The sequence below is a fragment of the Anoplopoma fimbria genome, chromosome 19 (assembly GCF_027596085.1).
Source record: "Anoplopoma fimbria isolate UVic2021 breed Golden Eagle Sablefish chromosome 19, Afim_UVic_2022, whole genome shotgun sequence".
Lineage (NCBI taxonomy): Eukaryota > Metazoa > Chordata > Actinopteri > Perciformes > Anoplopomatidae > Anoplopoma > Anoplopoma fimbria.
In genome coordinates, this window is record NC_072467.1 from 18455987 (window position 1) to 18474682 (window position 18696).

At 37.9% G+C, this 18696-nt stretch overlaps 3 protein-coding genes across 5 annotated transcripts; 2 read left to right on the top strand and 1 right to left on the bottom strand.

Moving 5' to 3' along the window:
- LOC129107707 (ubiquitin-conjugating enzyme E2 Q2-like) lies at positions 1-6570 on the bottom strand. Of its 2 annotated transcripts, none has more exons than XM_054619207.1 (13): positions 6029-6570; positions 3863-3967; positions 3564-3686; positions 3416-3472; positions 3158-3310; positions 2209-2299; positions 2043-2103; positions 1861-1951; positions 1711-1769; positions 1462-1510; positions 1279-1374; positions 198-264; positions 1-106 (listed from the first exon to the last, which is right to left on the bottom strand). In XM_054619207.1, exons 1-13 carry the CDS (start codon positions 6185-6187, stop codon positions 75-77), a joined length of 1143 nt encoding a protein of 380 aa, XP_054475182.1. In that variant the 5' UTR covers positions 6188-6570; the 3' UTR covers positions 1-74. The 2 variants fall into 2 exon arrangements, with proteins under 2 accessions (XP_054475182.1, XP_054475183.1); XM_054619208.1 differs by having other exon boundaries at positions 2209-2293; positions 6029-6569.
- A 2788-nt stretch (positions 6571-9358) lies between these two features.
- LOC129107710 (UDP-glucuronosyltransferase 2A1-like) lies at positions 9359-10863 on the top strand. Its single transcript, XM_054619210.1, has one exon. The coding sequence runs from the start codon at positions 9374-9376 to the stop codon at positions 10859-10861; it is 1488 nt and encodes a 495-aa protein (XP_054475185.1). The 5' UTR covers positions 9359-9373; the 3' UTR covers positions 10862-10863.
- A 3469-nt stretch (positions 10864-14332) lies between these two features.
- On the top strand, positions 14333-16882 carry LOC129107703 (UDP-glucuronosyltransferase 2A1-like). Of its 2 annotated transcripts, none has more exons than XM_054619202.1 (2): positions 14333-14771; positions 15163-16882. In XM_054619202.1, the coding sequence occupies exon 2, from the start codon at positions 15182-15184 to the stop codon at positions 16784-16786; it is 1605 nt and encodes a 534-aa protein (XP_054475177.1). In that variant the 5' UTR covers positions 14333-14771; positions 15163-15181; the 3' UTR covers positions 16787-16882. The 2 variants fall into 2 exon arrangements, with proteins under 2 accessions (XP_054475177.1, XP_054475178.1); XM_054619203.1 differs by having other exon boundaries at positions 14336-14423.
- Positions 16883-18696: the final 1814 nt, after the last annotated feature.

Here is an 18696-nt window from a genome sequence, read left to right on the forward strand (position 1 = left end):
GGGGGATATATTCCAAAGAAAACAAGATACTTTGACCCAAAGACATGTTCCCAGTGCATAGTGGTAGTAGCTCCTTATCCATCCTCTTTAGGTGGTGTGTACCAGCCTGTAAAGACACAAAGACAAATCCCTTTGCCATTGGATCCATATCACTGTGTGTTTAACTGAGGCCAAATCATTTAGTAACATTTACTCACCATTCTTTTCATGTATCTGCACAAGGGATTTGTACGACTGTTGTGCTCTGGCAAGATTGTACTGGTTCTGAGAAACAAAACAAAAAAATGTGTTCGATGCACAGAAATCGTTCGCTATGCAGAAGGAACTCTATAAACAACTAGAATCAACGAAAAAACACAAAATGTAATTTCTCCCGGTTGGTGTCTGGCTGAACTTTCTCTCTCTCTCTCTCTCTCATAACTCTTTCTCTTCATCTTATGGTTTGATGGAATTGCTTCTACAGCTAAATCATCTGGATACAAGATACAAATGATGGGTGTAACAATGATTTAACTTGAGACACTTTTCCCTTCACTTGATCTCTCAACTGAAACTCGACCGCTACACAGTAAGATGTCTAAGGGCATTAGTATGCTTCAAATTAACTACTGGTTTAATCGTGGTACAGCTCCTGAAACCCCATTCCACACTTTTTTTCTCCATTTTTCAGAAAACTGATTTTCATACGTAACCGTGTGCAACATCAAGAAAACCTTAAATGAGAAACTGTCCTGAAGTGTGTCTTAGTATCACAATTTATAATATTCATCGCCTCTCACCAACACTAACAGGCTTTTCGCTGTGTTGCCATTGGAAACGGCTATTAACACTTTTGTCTTTAGAGGTGGCCAAACATCATGTTGTGCAGCCTTGTTCATTTGAAAAGTTCTCTAAAAAAGCATTAATATATTAGCAAACCACTATTTACAATGTAAAGATATAGCGTATTAATGTCTACGTGAGCAGAGAATGAAGTTGCTCTCCTTTGTGGGTGTTGTAGTCCGAGGCTTCTATGTGCTTTGCTGACTGGCCTTGAGCTAATAAGTGGGGCACGCTCACATGCACAAAACACATGCGCGGCGAGCCCGGCTATGTGAAAGAAGCAAGGAGAAGATCAGATAACGACACATACAGAGGGAGAGCGACTTCATTCTCTGCTCAGGTAAAGATTACTCCACTATATCTTTAAATAGTACACAGTTGTTTGATGATATATTAATGCTCTGAATATCAGATAGAGAACCTTAAAGCACACAGAGCACTAATGACATCAGTTACCTTATTGGCTCCAAACTGCACCCTGGCTTTTCCTTTAACCAAAGTTGCATTTATCTGCATAATGACAGATTCTATGGAATAGGCACTGCTCCAGCCCTGAAAACAAACACAAAGCACCATTAACTCCACTGTTATTAGTTGAGGAAAATTCTGTCATACCGTGTATCAAACTCATTTACAAACCTGTTTTGTGAGAAGCTCCATGCACAAGGCCCCTCCTCCTAGAACGTAACTGAAAAGAAAAAGAAGAGTTCAGTATAAAGGTTGATTGTTGGGATGATAAACACGAAAGCAGGTATTTTCATTTCATCAAGAAAGTGTTCACTTGACTTTATGCAAATTTGTTGTGCTTCAAATTGAGTTTTACAATATCTTTATTTGCGTCGTGGTAGAGATTTTCACAAAGAGGTGATTTAAACACAACACACTCACCCTCCGGAGAGCACAGGTGAGACAACCCGTACAAAAGGTGGGTCAAAAGGGAAATTATCCTGTAAGGTGAGGAAAAACAAACAAACATTAAGTCTCGAGAAAACTCTCATCCCGAATAAAACAATTGACAAATGTTATTACAGGACTCACTTTATAAGAGAAATTGAGCAGAATGTAGTCCACTCCTTCTTTTTCTTTTAAGACCTGCAAGTCACTATGTAAAGGACTATCTGGGTCTACCCTGTAATACAGAACAACAAGTCAAATCTAGCAGAAAACAATATAGAACGCAATATTTGAAAATTTTAAAGCAAATTAATGTGGGAACTTACATCCTTAACTTGACATGCCATTCATAAAGGCTGTCACTGACTAGTTCACATGAATAAATACCTGTGAAACACACGACACAAACACACAGAGCTTTACTTCAATCTGCTGATGAGATGGTCAAACATTCAAAGTCATCACTGTGTGGAGATGTGTCATCGCAGTCACCTGTCTTGTAACTCTGTGATCTGTAGATCTCCCTGAGTTCCTTCATTAGGCGGTCTGAGGCTTGCACAGAGCCAGACACTGCACCCTGCATCTCAAATCACAAACAGACAAGAAGATGAAGTTTACTATAAAGGTGGGCTGGGCCAAACCAGGGCAATCAGACATCCCAGAGATGGAAGTCCTGTACATTTCTGTCAATCGACAATCTATCAATTGAGCATTTTCAACATTGGAAACAACCACCAGAGTGGTGAAAAAAAGTTACAAGTTAATAAACTCTTCTTCTTTGTGCGCATAAGAGAAACCTTTGATCATGACGTGTTTAAATGCAGTTATTATAAGATGTTGACCTTTATAGAATCTGAATTAATTCAGCCATATGAGTCAGTTCTTTTCCGTTATGTTTGGATCACTTAACCAAATATAGTCTAGTGTTTTAGTCATGATTTCAGTTGGCATCTTTTATCCTCTGCGTTGCCTGATGCAAACTAAACTTTTAGCTGGACAGTCGTGCTTTTCTTTCTGCTCTGCGGCAGCAGCCACACAGTGTCAGCAATTAATGGAACGATGAGTCTGCATTTTGGTCGCTGTGTTACTGTTCATCTGAACCTGATGAAACTGGGTGTCCAATAATTTGTAACATTTAGCCAAATGGTTCCTGATTGGCAAAATATCCAGATTTGCGAAACCTGAACGCTAAACATGGATTTATTTAACATTTTATCTCTCCTCGTTGTGTAGAAAACAACTTATCTATGAAGCAGGAATTTGATCAGCATTTCCCATCTTATGCTACTCATGTCATTTTCAGGTTGTAGTTCCAGTTTGTGAACATTATTTGCGCTGACACTTGAGAGTATAGTGTTTCAGGCTTCTCAGCGAACAGAATGTGTTACATTACAGTCTGCAAAACTTAATAAAGAAAAAAAAAACCACAGTGAGTGCTTACATTCAAGTGATCCTGCCTCTGGTTTTTACGAATCTTCTCCAAGATGGCCAGATTTTCTTTTTCAATCCCGTCATCTTCTGACTTTTTCCCATCAACGGGCTCCTCTTCTTTCATGTCGTAATGGTCCAGGTCCTGGTCCAGGTCAATGTCCTGCTGTCAGTGAATCAATTATGTTTAGAAACAGGATGTGAAACAAAGTGGACCTTTAAGCTATGAAGAACATGAATGCAGTGAACTGTCATTAATACACATAGGTACCTCTCCCATTTCTTCCTCTTCTTCCTCCTCAGAGGTCACCTCATCTGACGGCCCATGCTGCAGTGATGAGAAGTGTTGTGAGTTGACAAACATTTTAAAATGGAACACAAAGACATTTAGTTTTACTCTTTTTTTTTTAAGTGAGTACCTTTCGCTCTTGGGTAATCGGGCCAGCGGGTAGAGGCTGGTCGAGCATTTCTACATCTGGATGTTGTGGCAGGTTGTAAAGCCGACAGAGATCACAAATGAGGCGCTTCAACTGCTGAAGGAGCTGTGGGTGAAATCATCAAGATAAGACTTAAATTACTGAAAGCTCACCGCGATTAAACAATTCTATCAAAAACAAAGTGCCAAGTACCAAGTTTCCACTGTCATAGCAATAAACTTATGTGACATTCTAATTCTGAGCAAGTCTCTCTGAAGCTGGATCAATTTCAGCCAACTTACCAATGTGCTGCCTTTTCTGACATCCTCTAAGCGCTCCAACACTTCGGCCAGACTGGGATCATCGGAGTCAACAAACCATATTGGGGGTGTTGAGGGATAAGATTCCTGCAAAAGGCGTGGACATAGAAATTTAGCCACTCTTGCTTTTATGTTAATTGTTTTATTGTCTACAGATTGTATACTAACACTGAACAGAGAACCACCGAAACAAAAAGGTGCCCAGGGATATCTAATCTATATAAAATGGTAAAGTGTATTTCAAAGCAATAAATTAATTCAGACTGAAAGTCTTAGCCCACATAGACACCCACTGAACAAAATGATTTGGCAGCTTTAGGGCGGTGGAAGTATCTCCAGTGCTGAGGTGTCTGAGTGCTGTCCTGTATCTTCAATGAGACCTTAATATAGCTCTTAAATAATGTGTGACCATCAGTTTATGATTGAAGGTGCAACAGAATGAAGAATAAAAGGATTTATTATAATCTCCAGGAGATTATGGTAAAGTGGGTTACAAAATATATAGTTGGACTGTTGTGGAGTCCATCAAATGAGCTCAAGTAATGTACTGGTAATTATTCTCAGTGGTAAGGATCCCATGTCCGATTTCCAGAATAGAATATACTGCACTTAGTTACACAGCAATGGTGAGGTTTATGGTTATGACTCTGGGAGTGTATAAAACAGTGTCATTGTATATATGGGAGGATTGCCAGTGATGGGAAAGACTCCCATATTTACAACACGCCAACAAAAGTAATTTGACAACTAAAGGCAGTTGTCAAGTTTGATGTTAGTCACGTGGGGGTTTAAAGTACCGTGCAATAACCATTTAATTTGGTCTTAATTACCTTGTATGACAGATCCTGGCTGACATTAGTTATCATTGTTTGGTTTTCAGACACTTACGTATGTGTTGTCAAGCGCCAAGCCAGATATATCAGAGTGTTCAGAAATAGTGTACGAATAATAATGACTTGTATGTCGAAGTGAGCGCTATTCAACCTTTCAGCTATCTCCGTATCTTTAGTGGGGATCTAGCATTAACCATAATAAATCCAAATTCAAAGAAGACACTCACTTTTGGATCATGTCCCATGAAACCTGGTCAAGAAACCAGTGTATCCACACAGATAACCAGTGGGTCTGAACTATATCTAGAGTATTATCTATCTCTACCTGCTCTCCTTAGAACTGATTGTCTAAATCAGGTGTGTTCAGCCCAACATGATCCAGATAATCAGACGTGGGGAACGTGCAGGGCTTTGGGTACCGTCGGGACTGGATTGATTTAGTAATTCACTTCTCATTTTCTAAATTCATATTGCAATACTGATTGCACTCTCGCATCTTTTTGAAGATTGAGCTGAATCAAAAAAGACAAAGCGGACTACTGACACAGCTTGAGTCCCAACATGACGTGGCTATGAAAACATTTTAACAGGCCATGTCTGTGTGTGTCTCAAAATCGAGCACAAGTGTAACTGCGTGTGTTTGTGTGTGTGTGTGTGTGGGAGAGATGTAGGATGTGGTCAGGCTGTTTGGATGGTGTGTGAGTGATCTGCACCACCTGAACCATACAAATACAGGTGCCATGACAAAGACTGAGTCGTTAGATAGGCTTACTAAACGCGTTTTGCACCAGTTTTTAAGATTATTTACAATACTAATAATATAAATACACACCTCTTCAAAGAGTTTATGTTGAAATGCATGAATAAAATATATATTTTATCATAATTCTTCACAGCCAAGCCCACATTATTGGTTGTTTAGGCTGAGTATACTGGCTCTAATCGACCCTTTCCACACATGTTGGTGTCCTGATAAAGAAAACGTAGCGTCACAGCTCTAATACACGTCCGCCACTGGGACCCGTCTATTTCCTGGAAACGCATTAAAAAAAAACACGGCGTTTTCTTGCAGCTACACTTTCACCAAAGTGAATTTATCACCAGAGCGGGGTTGTTTTCTCTAATAAACGACGAACAGTGAAATCTCGACGGCTTTAAACACGATATGGCATTAAACAGCGACCACTTGGGTGGTAGTTTTAACTCGTAAACACGGAGGAGGGGGGGGAAGCTTCCGCGGAGTGATATTCCGCTCCAGTCGATAGTCGGTGACCGCGGGGAGCCTGTGCTGCGCAGGGAGCCGGCCCGGACTCACCGTGATGTTGCAGTGAATGATCAGCAGCTTCTCTCCGGTTACGTTGAATTGGCAGCTGAGCTCGTCCGGTTTCCAGTCTATGATTCTGAATCGCTCGTGATTCGGGTCAAAAATCGACTCCAAAAACTTCAATTCGGCCTTCAGCCCCGAAACCGACATCTTCTACTCATCTCAAACCACCAGGCCGCTGGCGGAGGGGAAGTCGGGGCGGAATGTGACCGCGCAGCAGAGCCGGGTCTACGGATCTCGCACATTAGCGTGAGAACAACAACAAAGGGCTGCAGGGTTAGGGCTGTGCTGCTCACTGTCAGTGGTGTCTGACAGTACTGACAGTGCACAAATGAGCTTTTTGAATTAACTATATATTATATTACATTACATTACAGTCTATTTAGAAGACGCTTTTTATCCAAAGAGACTTATAATAAGTGTATTCAACATAGGGATTCAAGAGAACTACTAGTCACCAGAAGTCATAAGTGCATCTCATTTCTTAAACAAGCATCTAAGAGCATAAAGCAGAGCAAAAGTACAGTTCAGAAACAAACTTATACGAATACAATAAGTGCAACAAATATATATATATATATATATATATATATATACACACACACACACACACATATATATATATATATACACACACATATATATATATATATATATATATATATATATATATATATATATGTATATGTTTGTGTTATTTAGGTGTTAGTTATTATTACACAACATCATTTGTTTTTTTGGCCTCCAGGGGCCCCTAAAGCCACAGGGCCACTGTGTGTTGGTTGTTTTTTTTGTTGGGATATTTGATTAATTGCAATTATTTTTAACTGCATTACATACAGTACCAGTCAAAAGTTTGGACACACCTTCTCATTCAACTTCTTTGAAGAATCTAAAATATAAAACATATTCTGGTTTGTTGAGCATTTGTTTGTTTACCACATAATTCCATATGTGTTCCTTCATAGTTTGGATGTCTTCAATATTAATCTACAATGTAGAAAAAAATAAAAAGATAAAAACCATTGAAAAGAAAAGGGCTTGATTACCAGGCAAGATGTTTGGTTGATATAATTAAGGCTCCTCTTATAGCTCTATGATAAATCCTGCAGTATAATGCTGTCCAACACAAACCTGTACTACCTTTGTAAAGCAAAAACGTTCAGATTTTTTAAAGCTGTGTCATAGAGGTGTGAGCAGAATACCTATGACGCGGTACAAAATATGCTCCAAACTACCCCCTCAATAATTTCGATAACTCCACAGGGATCGACCAAAGCTTATACCTGAAAGTTAATTTCCCATCATCCCTGTCCTTTCTCTCTCTAGAAGTATGTCACACTTCATGGCTTAAGTTAGCTTCTGGCTGGAATCTAGCTATATAATTGTTTGGTTATTTGTTTTTGAGAGATTTTAGTGGTAATGATAGGTATTTATTGTGCTGGCTCAGGTAATGTTGCTTCGTTACCTGAACCTTTGCATCTTTGTTATCTTCACATCAAGGACCACAAACTAAATCATTCTTTGACTTTATTGTGTCATCCTTGTTCTCTTTTGTAGTTTAGTGTGATTCAGTATTCTCTTTTTCACTATAAGCAAAAATGCATGTGCGTGCCAGATCAACAATCTTCCTATCCTAAAGAGAACATTATAAATAAGAACTAAATTGACCTTTACACTTTTTTCATTCAGATGCTGATTCTATGACAACCCAAATCCTAACGTTAGCAGATGGCTTCAAATCCCTTTTACTCCACCCTGCAGATTTATTTATAAGATGAGACATTACAACTATGCAAAGACTGGAGCAGTGGTTTTCAACCTGAGTATCAGGACCCCCCCAACAAAGTCCCAAAATAAATCTCATTGGTCATGAGTTGATGACATAATATTAAAGCACAAGATAATGTATTTCTACTTAATTATGTTCATGTTTTTTAATCCTTGCTTTTTTGCGTTTTCATTTGAATTTCAAGATGTATTAAACAAACATCTGTATGATTGTAAATCTCCAAGTCCCTGAAAAAGTATTCAGGTAAAACAGTCTGGGAGTGAAAACTCTCTCTTTGACCTGGCCATCACCTGAATGCAACCTGTGACGAGGGTTAAAAAGTAACTTAGTTTTGACAAGAAGCTATGTAAACACCGCAATGGATAATGTTATCATGTGACAGCAATATGCAAAATGTTTTGAGTTTACTGTGAGAAAGCTGATTAATCAACAACCTTTCAGAGCTGTTTCTTTTATCCCACCCTTGTATAATAAGTATTTGGCTCTATGCATATTTGTTTGTGTAATTTTATGTCTAAAACCCAATTTTGTATCTAAGAGGTATGTTTTTATGACTCAGTACTTTTTGGAAAATTAGTATTCCACAACATTGGTGCACCAGCTTTGGCAAAATGGACTGGTTTACATTACTGCTCCCTTCAGCTAAACAATCATGAGCAATTTCGAATCAAATACACTGACTTGACACTAGATGGCACAACAGATCAATGTGTTCTGCTTACAACATTAACTCCAGTTGCAATATCATGGACTTTATACAAGTGATTAACAGGTAAATAAATTATAAACAGCAGGACACCTCTTATATTATATATAACTAAATGCCAGCCAGTGACTTTTATAGACTCGGAGGTTCATTCACCACTGTGCACAACACCGTATCGAATATTTGATACAGTGGTTGAACTGACACTTTGAAGTTGGATTGTCTTTCCTGTATCTGGATTTAGGTAAGTGTTAATAAAAACCTCTGTTATAGACACATTAAATACAAACAGCCAACGAATGTGTGCTTTATTGAAACATGGTTTGTGCAATTCTTGGTAGTTGCGTGTACTGTTTGTTGTTGAATGCTCAACAACTCTTAGACATCTAAAGTGTGACAAGGAGCTGGAATCACAATTTAACTTTAGTGTATTTTTCAGACATAGATGTCTTTATTGTAACATTTGCAAGTAACTGCTGCCCTCAAATAAAGTAGGGAGTGAAAACAGCAATATTTCCCTCTGAAATGTGGTGGGGAAGAAATATAAACTAGCATCAAATTACAAAGTACAAGTACCTCAAAACTGTACTCAATTACAGTACTTGAGTTAACGCTCTTAGTTATTTTCCTACACTGCATTTCATGTTATAGTATGATTGTCAAGACAAAAATGTGCATTTTGATCTCTTTTTGTGCATTTTTAAGGCCTGTGAGGGACGTCAATATGAAGGTGCCTCCCTTGTCTCTGATCACCTTTGCTCTACTCTTATTTACCCTCTCCAGTGCATCTGGGGGCAAAATCCTGGTGTTCCCATTGGACGGAAGCCACTGGATAAATATGAAAGTGATCATAGAGGAGCTGCATGTCAAAGGCCACGAGGTCACAGTGGTTCGGCCGTCCGAAAGCTTGTTAATCAGTGAAATGTCTCCTCTCTACACTTCTGTCACTGTTCCCAGCCCTGGTGGATTTAAGGAAAACATTGAAGGCTTTTTGTCTCGACAGCTGGATATCAGGCTTCAGGGTAAAAATCCATCTTTTTGGTCTAAAATCTGGACTTACATTCAGATAGAGAAGTTGACCTTGGACCAGTTTATTCAGCTCCATATAATAAGGAGTCAAATTGTCATTCAGATGTTTGAAGATGAAAACCTGATGCAGTCTTTCCATGAAGCCAAATATGACCTGGTTTTGACCGACCCCTTTGCCGGTGTTGGGGCAATGTTGGCACGTCGGCTCCAAGTTCCTCTCGTTTTTAATGTCAGATGGACCATTCAAGGTGAAGCTCATTTCCTTATTGCCCCATCACCTTTGTCATACATTCCTTTCACTGCAACAGAGTTGACAGATAAGATGACTTTCCCACAAAGAATAAAAAATGTTTTGAGCTATAATTTAGGGATGTTCACAATGTCATACATCGCAGAACCTTATTATAAACCAGTAGTTAAGAAGTGCTTTGGTCCCGATGTGGATTACTCAACGTTTTTCCTGGATGCAGATATCTGGCTTATGAGGAATGATTTTTTCTTTGAATTTCCACGTCCAACAATGCCAAATATAATCTACATGGGTGGATTTCAGTGCAAGCCCCCAAAGCCACTCCCTGCAGACTTGGAGGAGTTTGTCCAGAGCTCTGGAGATCACGGGGTCATAATGATGACCTTAGGAACTTTGGTCAGGAAGCTTCCTCGAGGTGTCACTGAGGAGATAGCTGCAGCTTTTGCCCAGCTGCCTCAGAAGGTTGTATGGAGGTATATGGGACAAAGGCCAGCCAACCTAGGCAATAACACATTAATAGTCAACTGGTTGCCACAGAAAGACCTCTTAGGACATCCCAAAACGCCAGTGTTTGTGACCCACAGAGGCACTAACGGGGTTCAGGAGGCCATTTACCACGGAGTTCCTGTAGTTGGACTTCCCTTATTCTTTGATCAACCTGATAACCTCTCCAGAATCAAAGCAAAGGGAGGAGCTGTGATTGTGGAAATTGCCGAGCTTGACAGACACATCTTTGGAGATGCCCTTAAGACGGCTCTTTACAATTCATCTTACAGGGAAAATATGCAGAGGCTCTCAAGACTGAACAGAGATCAGCCCATGAAACCACTGGACAAGGCAGTGTTTTGGATAGAATATGTCATCAGATATAAAGGAGCTCGTCATCTGCAGAGTCAGTCACACAAAATGTCCTGGTTTGTTTACAACTCCATTGATGTCATCGCTGCTTTGTTGGGAGTTATTTTGCTTGTAACATTCACCTGCATATCAATTGTAATGTTACTGTGGAGAATTATTTCAGTTGGTAAAAAATTTAAACATGAATGACATGAAAAAATTTAAATTCAAGATTTACCCAACACAAACCCACCTGTGTGTGATGATGCTAAAGTTGACAGCATTAGTATAAATACTGTATGCCAATGATATTTGCTTGCTTCATGAAATATGATTTCACCTTAATATCTAATGGTTTCCTAAAATGAATTGATTTAAAATACATTTGGAGTGCAGCCTTTTTTCAAACTTTTTTCAATCTTTTTTATTCAAAGAGGACATATCACTCTATTAACACATTCATACTTGTATTTCAGGATCTACTTGTAGACTATGTTCACATGCTTAAAGTTTAAAGAACACAATCTTTTTCTCATACTGTCTGTCTGAAATGCTTTGCTTTAGCCTTGCATGAAAAATATAGTGCACCTTTCCAAAGGTAGTTCTCAAGCTGTGGGCTGAGATACTCAGATGAGGGGCTGTATATTCTAATGAGCCTGCATGGGACAGAAGAAGAGGAGCCAAATCTGAATGCCTTGTTGAATCAGATGTCTTTTGATCCAAGCCGCCTGCAAACAAAACTGATTGGGTCGTCTTATTTCGCAGTTTGTGTGTTGAGAGGCACTTCAGCTGCACTAAAAAAGTTTTCCTCATTTGTGCCATTCAATAATTTTTGGGACTTGATTGAATAAAATCACCTATTCAGTAAGTGCAAGTAGGCTATGTTTTGTAGTATGAAAGACATTAACACTTCAGCATCTGTGTTTGGATAGTAAGATATATGTCACTGCTAGCTGGCTTTGGCTGTTTCAGTTTTGCTGTCTGGTTTGTCAATAAAGAACCAAGTTTGGATTCAGATAACAATTATGTATTAATTAGAAACGATTCCTTTGGTTACTAAAGACAAAAAGCGAAATGAATGTAATTCAACAAATGTTTTTATTTAATTGTTATGTAGTTAATGCATACATGACAAGGAAATACACTTTTGACTATTTTTGTTTAGAATTATTTAGTATACTAAATGAGACAAATACAGTAAGCATTACCATTACAACTGTTCATAGCTCTTGGAACTAAGTACATAAATAGTTCATGTAAAGATCTTGACATTGAAATGAAAACCAATTCTTGTTTCATGATTAGGCATTTGGCAGAATATAAAAATAAGATTTGCATCTATTTAAATAAAAATAAAAAACAATTCAGGAACAAACTATAATGATCAAAATATATTCATGTTGTACTTCTTTCACATGAATTTGACTGAGAAGAGTTTTAAAAATAGAGTGGAACATTTTAAAATATAAATGTATTACTACTTTTAAACAGGTTCATACTTAATACAACTGGCTTATAAAATATTTAAGAATTAAATTATAATAATAATAACAATAACAATAATAATAATAATAATAATAATAATAATAATATTACTATATTATATTTAAATGAGACTGTATCAAATAAGACTTAATCTTTGCTTAAATACCTTTGCATGTATTGGGAACTGGTTTAAGTGTCTATTTTGTTGTTAAATGCGTCTTATATACATTATATAAACAATACATGCCATGGTCTATATATATTAAACTAAAAAACAACATGTTTTGATCCTTTCATTATTACGCAATTGCATCATGGAATTGAAATGGAAAATCATGAATTTGATTGACTTTTTGATTACAAAAGCAATGCACTGATAATATACCGGTTTGCTATGTATTCACACAGCAATATGTAGCCCATTCAAGATAGCCTCTAATAAGGGTGAGTTTATTTCGTTTATTTACACTTTCCCCATCTGAAGTAGCTATTTGAGTCCAGCAGAGAGCAGTGGTGGTGCTGCAGAGAGAAACAACAGCGCTTCCCTGTTTGAGTGAGTAGAATGAAACCGCAGAACGGTATCAAGATAAAAGTGGAAAAGAAACGAACCAGCCAACATAAAAGTTAGTTTAAAGGTTTTCTGAACAAAATCCGTCCCAAAATGGGTTACAAGATGTAACTGGTCAAAGTTATGCCAGGTAATGTATTGTTTATTCCATTCTCCAGTGAGTGTTTGTGGCTTATTTACCATTTTATGTCCTAAGAGGTCTTTCTGTGGCAACCAGTTGACTATTAATGTGTTGTTGCCTAGGTTGGCTGGCCTTTGTCCCATATACCTCCATACAACCTTCTGAGGCAGCTGGGCAAAAGCTGTAGCAATCTCTTCAGCAATATCTCCAGGAAGCTTCCCAACCAAAGTTCCTAAGGTCATCATTATGACCCCGTGATCGCCAGAGCTCTGGACAAACTACTCCAAGTCTGACGGGAGTGGCTTAGGGGGCTTGCACTGAAATCCACCCATGTATATTACAAAGCTAACAAAGCTATTTTAGCTAACATAGCTAATTTATCTTACATAGATTACATAGCTAATTTATCTTACATAGCTAATTTAGCTAACACAGCTAAATCAATGTATTCCGTTAGAGCATAAAAGGTTATTTGGGTTAGAATTGTGTCATTAAGCTGAGTTGTGTTTTTTAAGATAAGAAAGTTACTAAAAAAATAACAAATAACTTTTAGTATAACTTGAGTTGAATTAGCTAATGCATAATTAGAAGAAATTGAGGGAAATGCTCGGCTGTGTGGTATGCTAGGGCCAGGCTTTTACATGTGCAGCAGCTCAAAGGATTGAATGTATAGTAATCTTGAGTGATATTAGTTCCAGATCTGGTAATACTTTCATCAAAGAGAGGATAATCAAATGTTTTCCCGCTTGTGCAGATTATATATTTTTGGACAGAAATGTTGGACTGAACATCTAAGTCAAAGTAATAATACCTAAACAAACGAATCTGGATCACTCACCATCAAAATTAAATTACTTAATAACTAAATAATTAACTTATATAAATCCGGAACTAACCATCAAACTCAAAGTAATTCAAAAATAAATGTGGAACTGAACAGCAAATTTACCATAATAAATCAAGATGAGAGTGTTTTCATTTTTTTAAAGAGAAACCGACGACATCAGTCGCAACTTTTGGATTCAATGTTTTTAATAAAGATTTTTTTTACCCCAAATTTAAATACTTAATAAGAGAATATCTTGAAGTGTGATTTTGTGTACTACTCCATTGTAATTTGTTGTATTTATTTTCAATGGAGGATGCGCTGTTCTGTGGTTTATGACAGACCAGGAATACTTCTGTTGCGCGTCCCGTTTATGTCCATTACTGTTGGTGCATATTCCCGGGGTAAGGAGGACCCTCAAGTTTGCGATTTCATGTCATGATTGGAAGTTAGATTATTTGGATGATAGAACGCCATATTGGTAAGTAATATTATGCTTATTTCCAGGTGCATACTTGTATTTTGGGTTTGCTATTCAAAAAAATCTTAATTTTCTTTAACTTTTAAATATTTCACATTTCATTTTCAGCCTCTGAAAGTCCCTGAAAAGTATTCAGATAAAACATTCTTGGAGGGAAAACTCTGCTTTTGACCTGGCCACCCCCTTTATGCAACCTGTGACGAGGTCTATAATATAACTTAGTCTTAAGGGGTTAGATGGCCGAAGGAACCTTTGACAAAATGGACTGGTTTATGTTACTGCTCTCTTCAGGTAAACAATCAAAAGCAATTTCACATAATTACACTAACTTGACAACAGATGGCCAAACAGATCACTGTTGCGCTAACAACTAAACATGAACTCTTGTTGTTGCAGTACAGTTCACATATTATACAACAGGGACATTATCTACAGCAGTACACTCCTTCTTATACAACAGAGCTGTTCATAGTACATAACATGTTACTACAAGCCAGCCAGTCATGACTTTGAAGGACAGATTAGGAGAATCATTCACCACTCTTTCTTTTCAACTACGCACACCTTATCAAATAACTGATACAGTGGTTGAACCGATATTTTGAAGTTGGATTGTCTTTCCTGTACCTGTGGATTAAGGTAAGTGTTAATAACAAGCTCTGTTATGCACACATAAAGTAAAACAGCCATGGAATGTGTGTTTTGTTGAAACATGGATTGTGCAAGTCTTGGTAGTTGCGTGTACTGTTTGTATACATTTTTACAGAAGATAATATTTGTTAACTGTCTATCAATTTATGTTTTAAAATGTTTTTTTTATTAGTTGGGTTGTGTCTTTTGGCCGCAAGCTGTTATATAAATGATGCCATCTAAAAAGTTTAGAGGGGAAATGTATCTTGAAGAACAAGTAAATCAAAATTGCAAGTACAGTACTTGAGTTAACATACTTCCTACACTGCATCTCATGTTATAGTATGATTGTCAAGACAAAAATGTGTATTTTGATCTATTTTATTTTGCAATTGTTTAGGTCACTGAGGGACGTCAATATGAAGGTGCCTCCCTCGTCTCTGATCACCTTTGCTCTACTCTTATTTACCCTCTCCACTGTATCTGGGGGCAAAATCCTGGTGTTCCCATTGGACGGAAGCCACTGGATAAATATGAAAGTGATCATAGAGGAGCTGCATGCCAAAGGCCACGAGATAACTGTGGTTCGGGCGTCCGATAGCTGGTACATCAGTGAAAAGTCACCTCTCTACACTTCTGTCACTGTTCCCAGCCCTGGTGGATTTGATGAAAAATACTTTGAAGGCTTTTTGTCTCAACAGCTGGAGATCAGGCTTAAGGGTAGACATGCATCTTATTGGTCTAAAATCTGGACTTACATTCAGATGGAGCGGCTGGTTGTGCAGCAGTTTTCCCAGCTCCACAAGGGAATGAGTGAAATGGTCATTCAGATGTTTGAAGATGAAAACCTGATGCAGTCTTTCCATGAAGCCAAATATGACCTGGTTTTGACCGACCCTGGTGTCGGTGGAGGGACAATGTTGGCACGTCGGCTCCAAGTTCCTCTCGTTTTTAATGTCAGATGGACCATTCAAGGTGAAGCTCATTTCCTTATTGCCCCATCACCTTTGTCATACATTCCTTTCACTGCAACAGAGTTGACAGATAAGATGACTTTCCCACAAAGAATAAAGAATGTTTTGAGCTATAATTTAGGGATGTTCACAATGTCATACATCACAGAACCTCATTATAAACCAGTAGTTAAAAAGTACTTTGGTCCCGATGTGGATTACTCAACGTTTTTCCTGGATGCAGATATCTGGCTTATGAGGAATGATTTTGTCTTTGAATTTCCACGTCCAACAATGCCAAATATAATCTACATGGGTGGATTTCAGTGCAAGCCCCCAAAGCCACTCCCGTCAGACTTGGAGGAGTTTGTCCAGAGCTCTGGAGATCACGGGGTCATAATGATGACCTTAGGAACATTGGTTGGGAAGCTTCCTGAAGATATTGCTGAGGAGATTGCTGCAGCTTTTGCCCAGCTGCCTCAGAAGGTTGTATGGAGGTATATGGGACAAAGGCCAGCCAACCTAGGCAATAACACATTAATAGTCAACTGGTTGCCACAGAAAGACCTCTTAGGACATCCCAAAACGCGAGTGTTTGTGACCCACGGCGGCACTAACGGAGTTCAGGAGGCCATTTACCACGGAGTTCCTGTAGTTGGGCTTCCCTTATTCTTTGATCAGCCTGATAACCTCTCCAGAATCAAAGCAAAGGGAGGAGCTGTGATTGTTGATATTGCCGAGCTTGACAGACACATCTTTGGAGATGCCCTTAAGACGGCTCTTTACAATTCATCTTACAGGGAAAACATGCAGAGGCTCTCAAGACTGAACAGAGATCAGCCCATAAAACCACTGGACAAGGCAGTGTTTTGGATAGAATATGTTATCAGACATAAAGGAGCTCGTCATCTGCAGAGTCAGTCACACAAAATGTCCTGGTTTGTTTACAACTCCATTGATGTCATCGCTGCTTTGTTGGGAGTTCTTTTGCTTGTAGCATTCACCTGCATATCAATTGTAATGTTACTGTGGAGAATTATTTCAGTTGGTAAAAAAGTTAAACATGAATGACATGAAAATGAAATGATAGTTTTGTGTGCAAAATTCATTAAAAAAAGATTTACCCAACACAAACCCAACAGTTCTCTGTGTGTGATGTTACTAAAGTTGACAGCATTAGTATAAATACTGTATGCCAGTGAACATTTTAAATGTGAAAATTGTCTGTTGCAATCAGTCAAATTTGAAATGCCATGTCAACTCATCAATATTTTTGTCCCCCAACATAAATACTTACAATAGTGTTTGGCAGTGATTGGATATATATTTAGAGTGCAGTCTGTTTTCTACATCTTTTTGTTATATTTTTGGGGACTTACACTGGTGTTGATGGACACCTGGCATTGGTGAGTACCAAATTTTGACTGTGCCACTGTCACAGGGGAATACTAATCCAACTACAAGCCTCCACCCCAAAAAAGGGTCCTAAACCCAGAGATCAGGAAATTCCACAGAATAAACATTTTCAAAACTCTCACTCATGCCAAAATAATCTGGGAATTATGTTCCAAACCGAAGGAATTATTAGGCAGGCATTTAAATATCTGCGTCATCGTTTCAAAGATTAATCAACTGGAACAATTAATTCTCGGAGTCACAGAAACATGGCTAAACAATTTTCTCCCATTGCTGCTTTAAATATCTCTGGGTACAATGTGTTTAGGAGGGACAGAAACAAGGATAAAGGAGTAGGATTGTTTATCAATGTTAAAGAGACAATCAAATGCATTCTTATTTAAAGGACACCTGAAACAGATCTGGAATGTATTTGGTTGAATGTTTCACTGTCTCCAGACATGCCTCTCATTGCTATTTGTTTATATCGACCACCATCTTCTAACAGTTTGTTTTATGTACATCAATATGGCATTCTGAAAGAATCTGATAGCAAAATATGACTTATACTTATGGGTGATTTCAACATAAACTGAAATAAAAAATCTGATGGGGAAAAAACTTAAGAAGATAACAGACCAGTTCAATCTTACGCAACTGGTGCAAGGACTAACAAGAATAACCAACTCCTCCCTGACACAAATTGACCTGATGTTTAAAAACAGACCTGAGAGAATGACAAAATCTCATAATCTGCTAATTGGTTAGCTGACCATAATATCACAGTTTTGGTACAGAAACTCACCAGAAAACAGTTTGAAAACACTATTCAAACAAAACGATACTGCCAGAGAATTCCAAAAAACTAAATTAATAATTTTGAAACTACTCTTAAACAGATTGATTGGTTTAATCTTCTGTCCAGTGAATACATTTGGAACAGCTGCGATACTTTTTTGACTACCATTAACAAAGTAATGCCCTCCTTTACAAAGAAGGTGCAATACAAAACTAGACAAAAGAAAACTTTACCATGGCTCAATGACGCCCTCTGGCGACAAATAAAGAGCGAGATGCTGGGCTGAAAAGAGAACTTAAATCAGGAAATAGCAATGAAGTTTGGCACATTCTTACTTCGAAAAAAGGTTGTAAGAAACATAAGGAAGGCTAAAGCTGATATTTTTATCAGAGTAATTAATGATGCAAGAGGAAATGGAAAAAATCTTAATAATTTACCTGGAAGAAATGAAGATCAGTTAACAAGAGATCTAAAACATTACAAAATCTTAACCCCAAATTTTTGGGATTCCGCACCAACAACTCAACAGAAACAGTTGGCTGTTGAAATGTAAAATCAAAATTAGATGAAGGTGTTGGAACAGTTTAGTTTTTTCTTGATTTTAAGATGACATGTGATACAGTGAACCATTAGATATTCCTATCAAAACTACCCTCTTTTACTTTATTCTCAGATGCCATTAAATGGATTAAATCATATCTAACAAACAGGAAGAAAAGTATACGTTTTGGAAATACTCAAACAACATTGGTGTTCCTCAGGGATCAATACTGGGCCCTATTTTGTT

Bases quoted from the DNA above. Each gene is read 5' to 3' on its own strand.
- LOC129107707 (XM_054619207.1), bottom strand. From the start codon at position 6,187: ATGTCGGTTTCGGGGCTGAAGGCCGAATTGAAGTTTTTGGAGTCGATT. The intron at 3,687-3,862 runs GTAAGTTGGCTG...TTTCACCCACAG, and splicing joins TCAGAAAAGGCAGCACATTG to CTCCTTCAGCAGTTGAAGCG. The intron at 1,375-1,461 runs GTTTGTAAATGA...GTTTGTTTTCAG, and splicing joins TGGAGCTTCTCACAAAACAG to GGCTGGAGCAGTGCCTATTC.
- LOC129107710 (XM_054619210.1), top strand. From the start codon at position 9,374: ATGAAAGTGATCATAGAGGAGCTGCATGTCAAAGGCCACGAGGTCACA.
- LOC129107703 (XM_054619202.1), top strand. From the start codon at position 15,182: ATGAAGGTGCCTCCCTCGTCTCTGATCACCTTTGCTCTACTCTTATTT.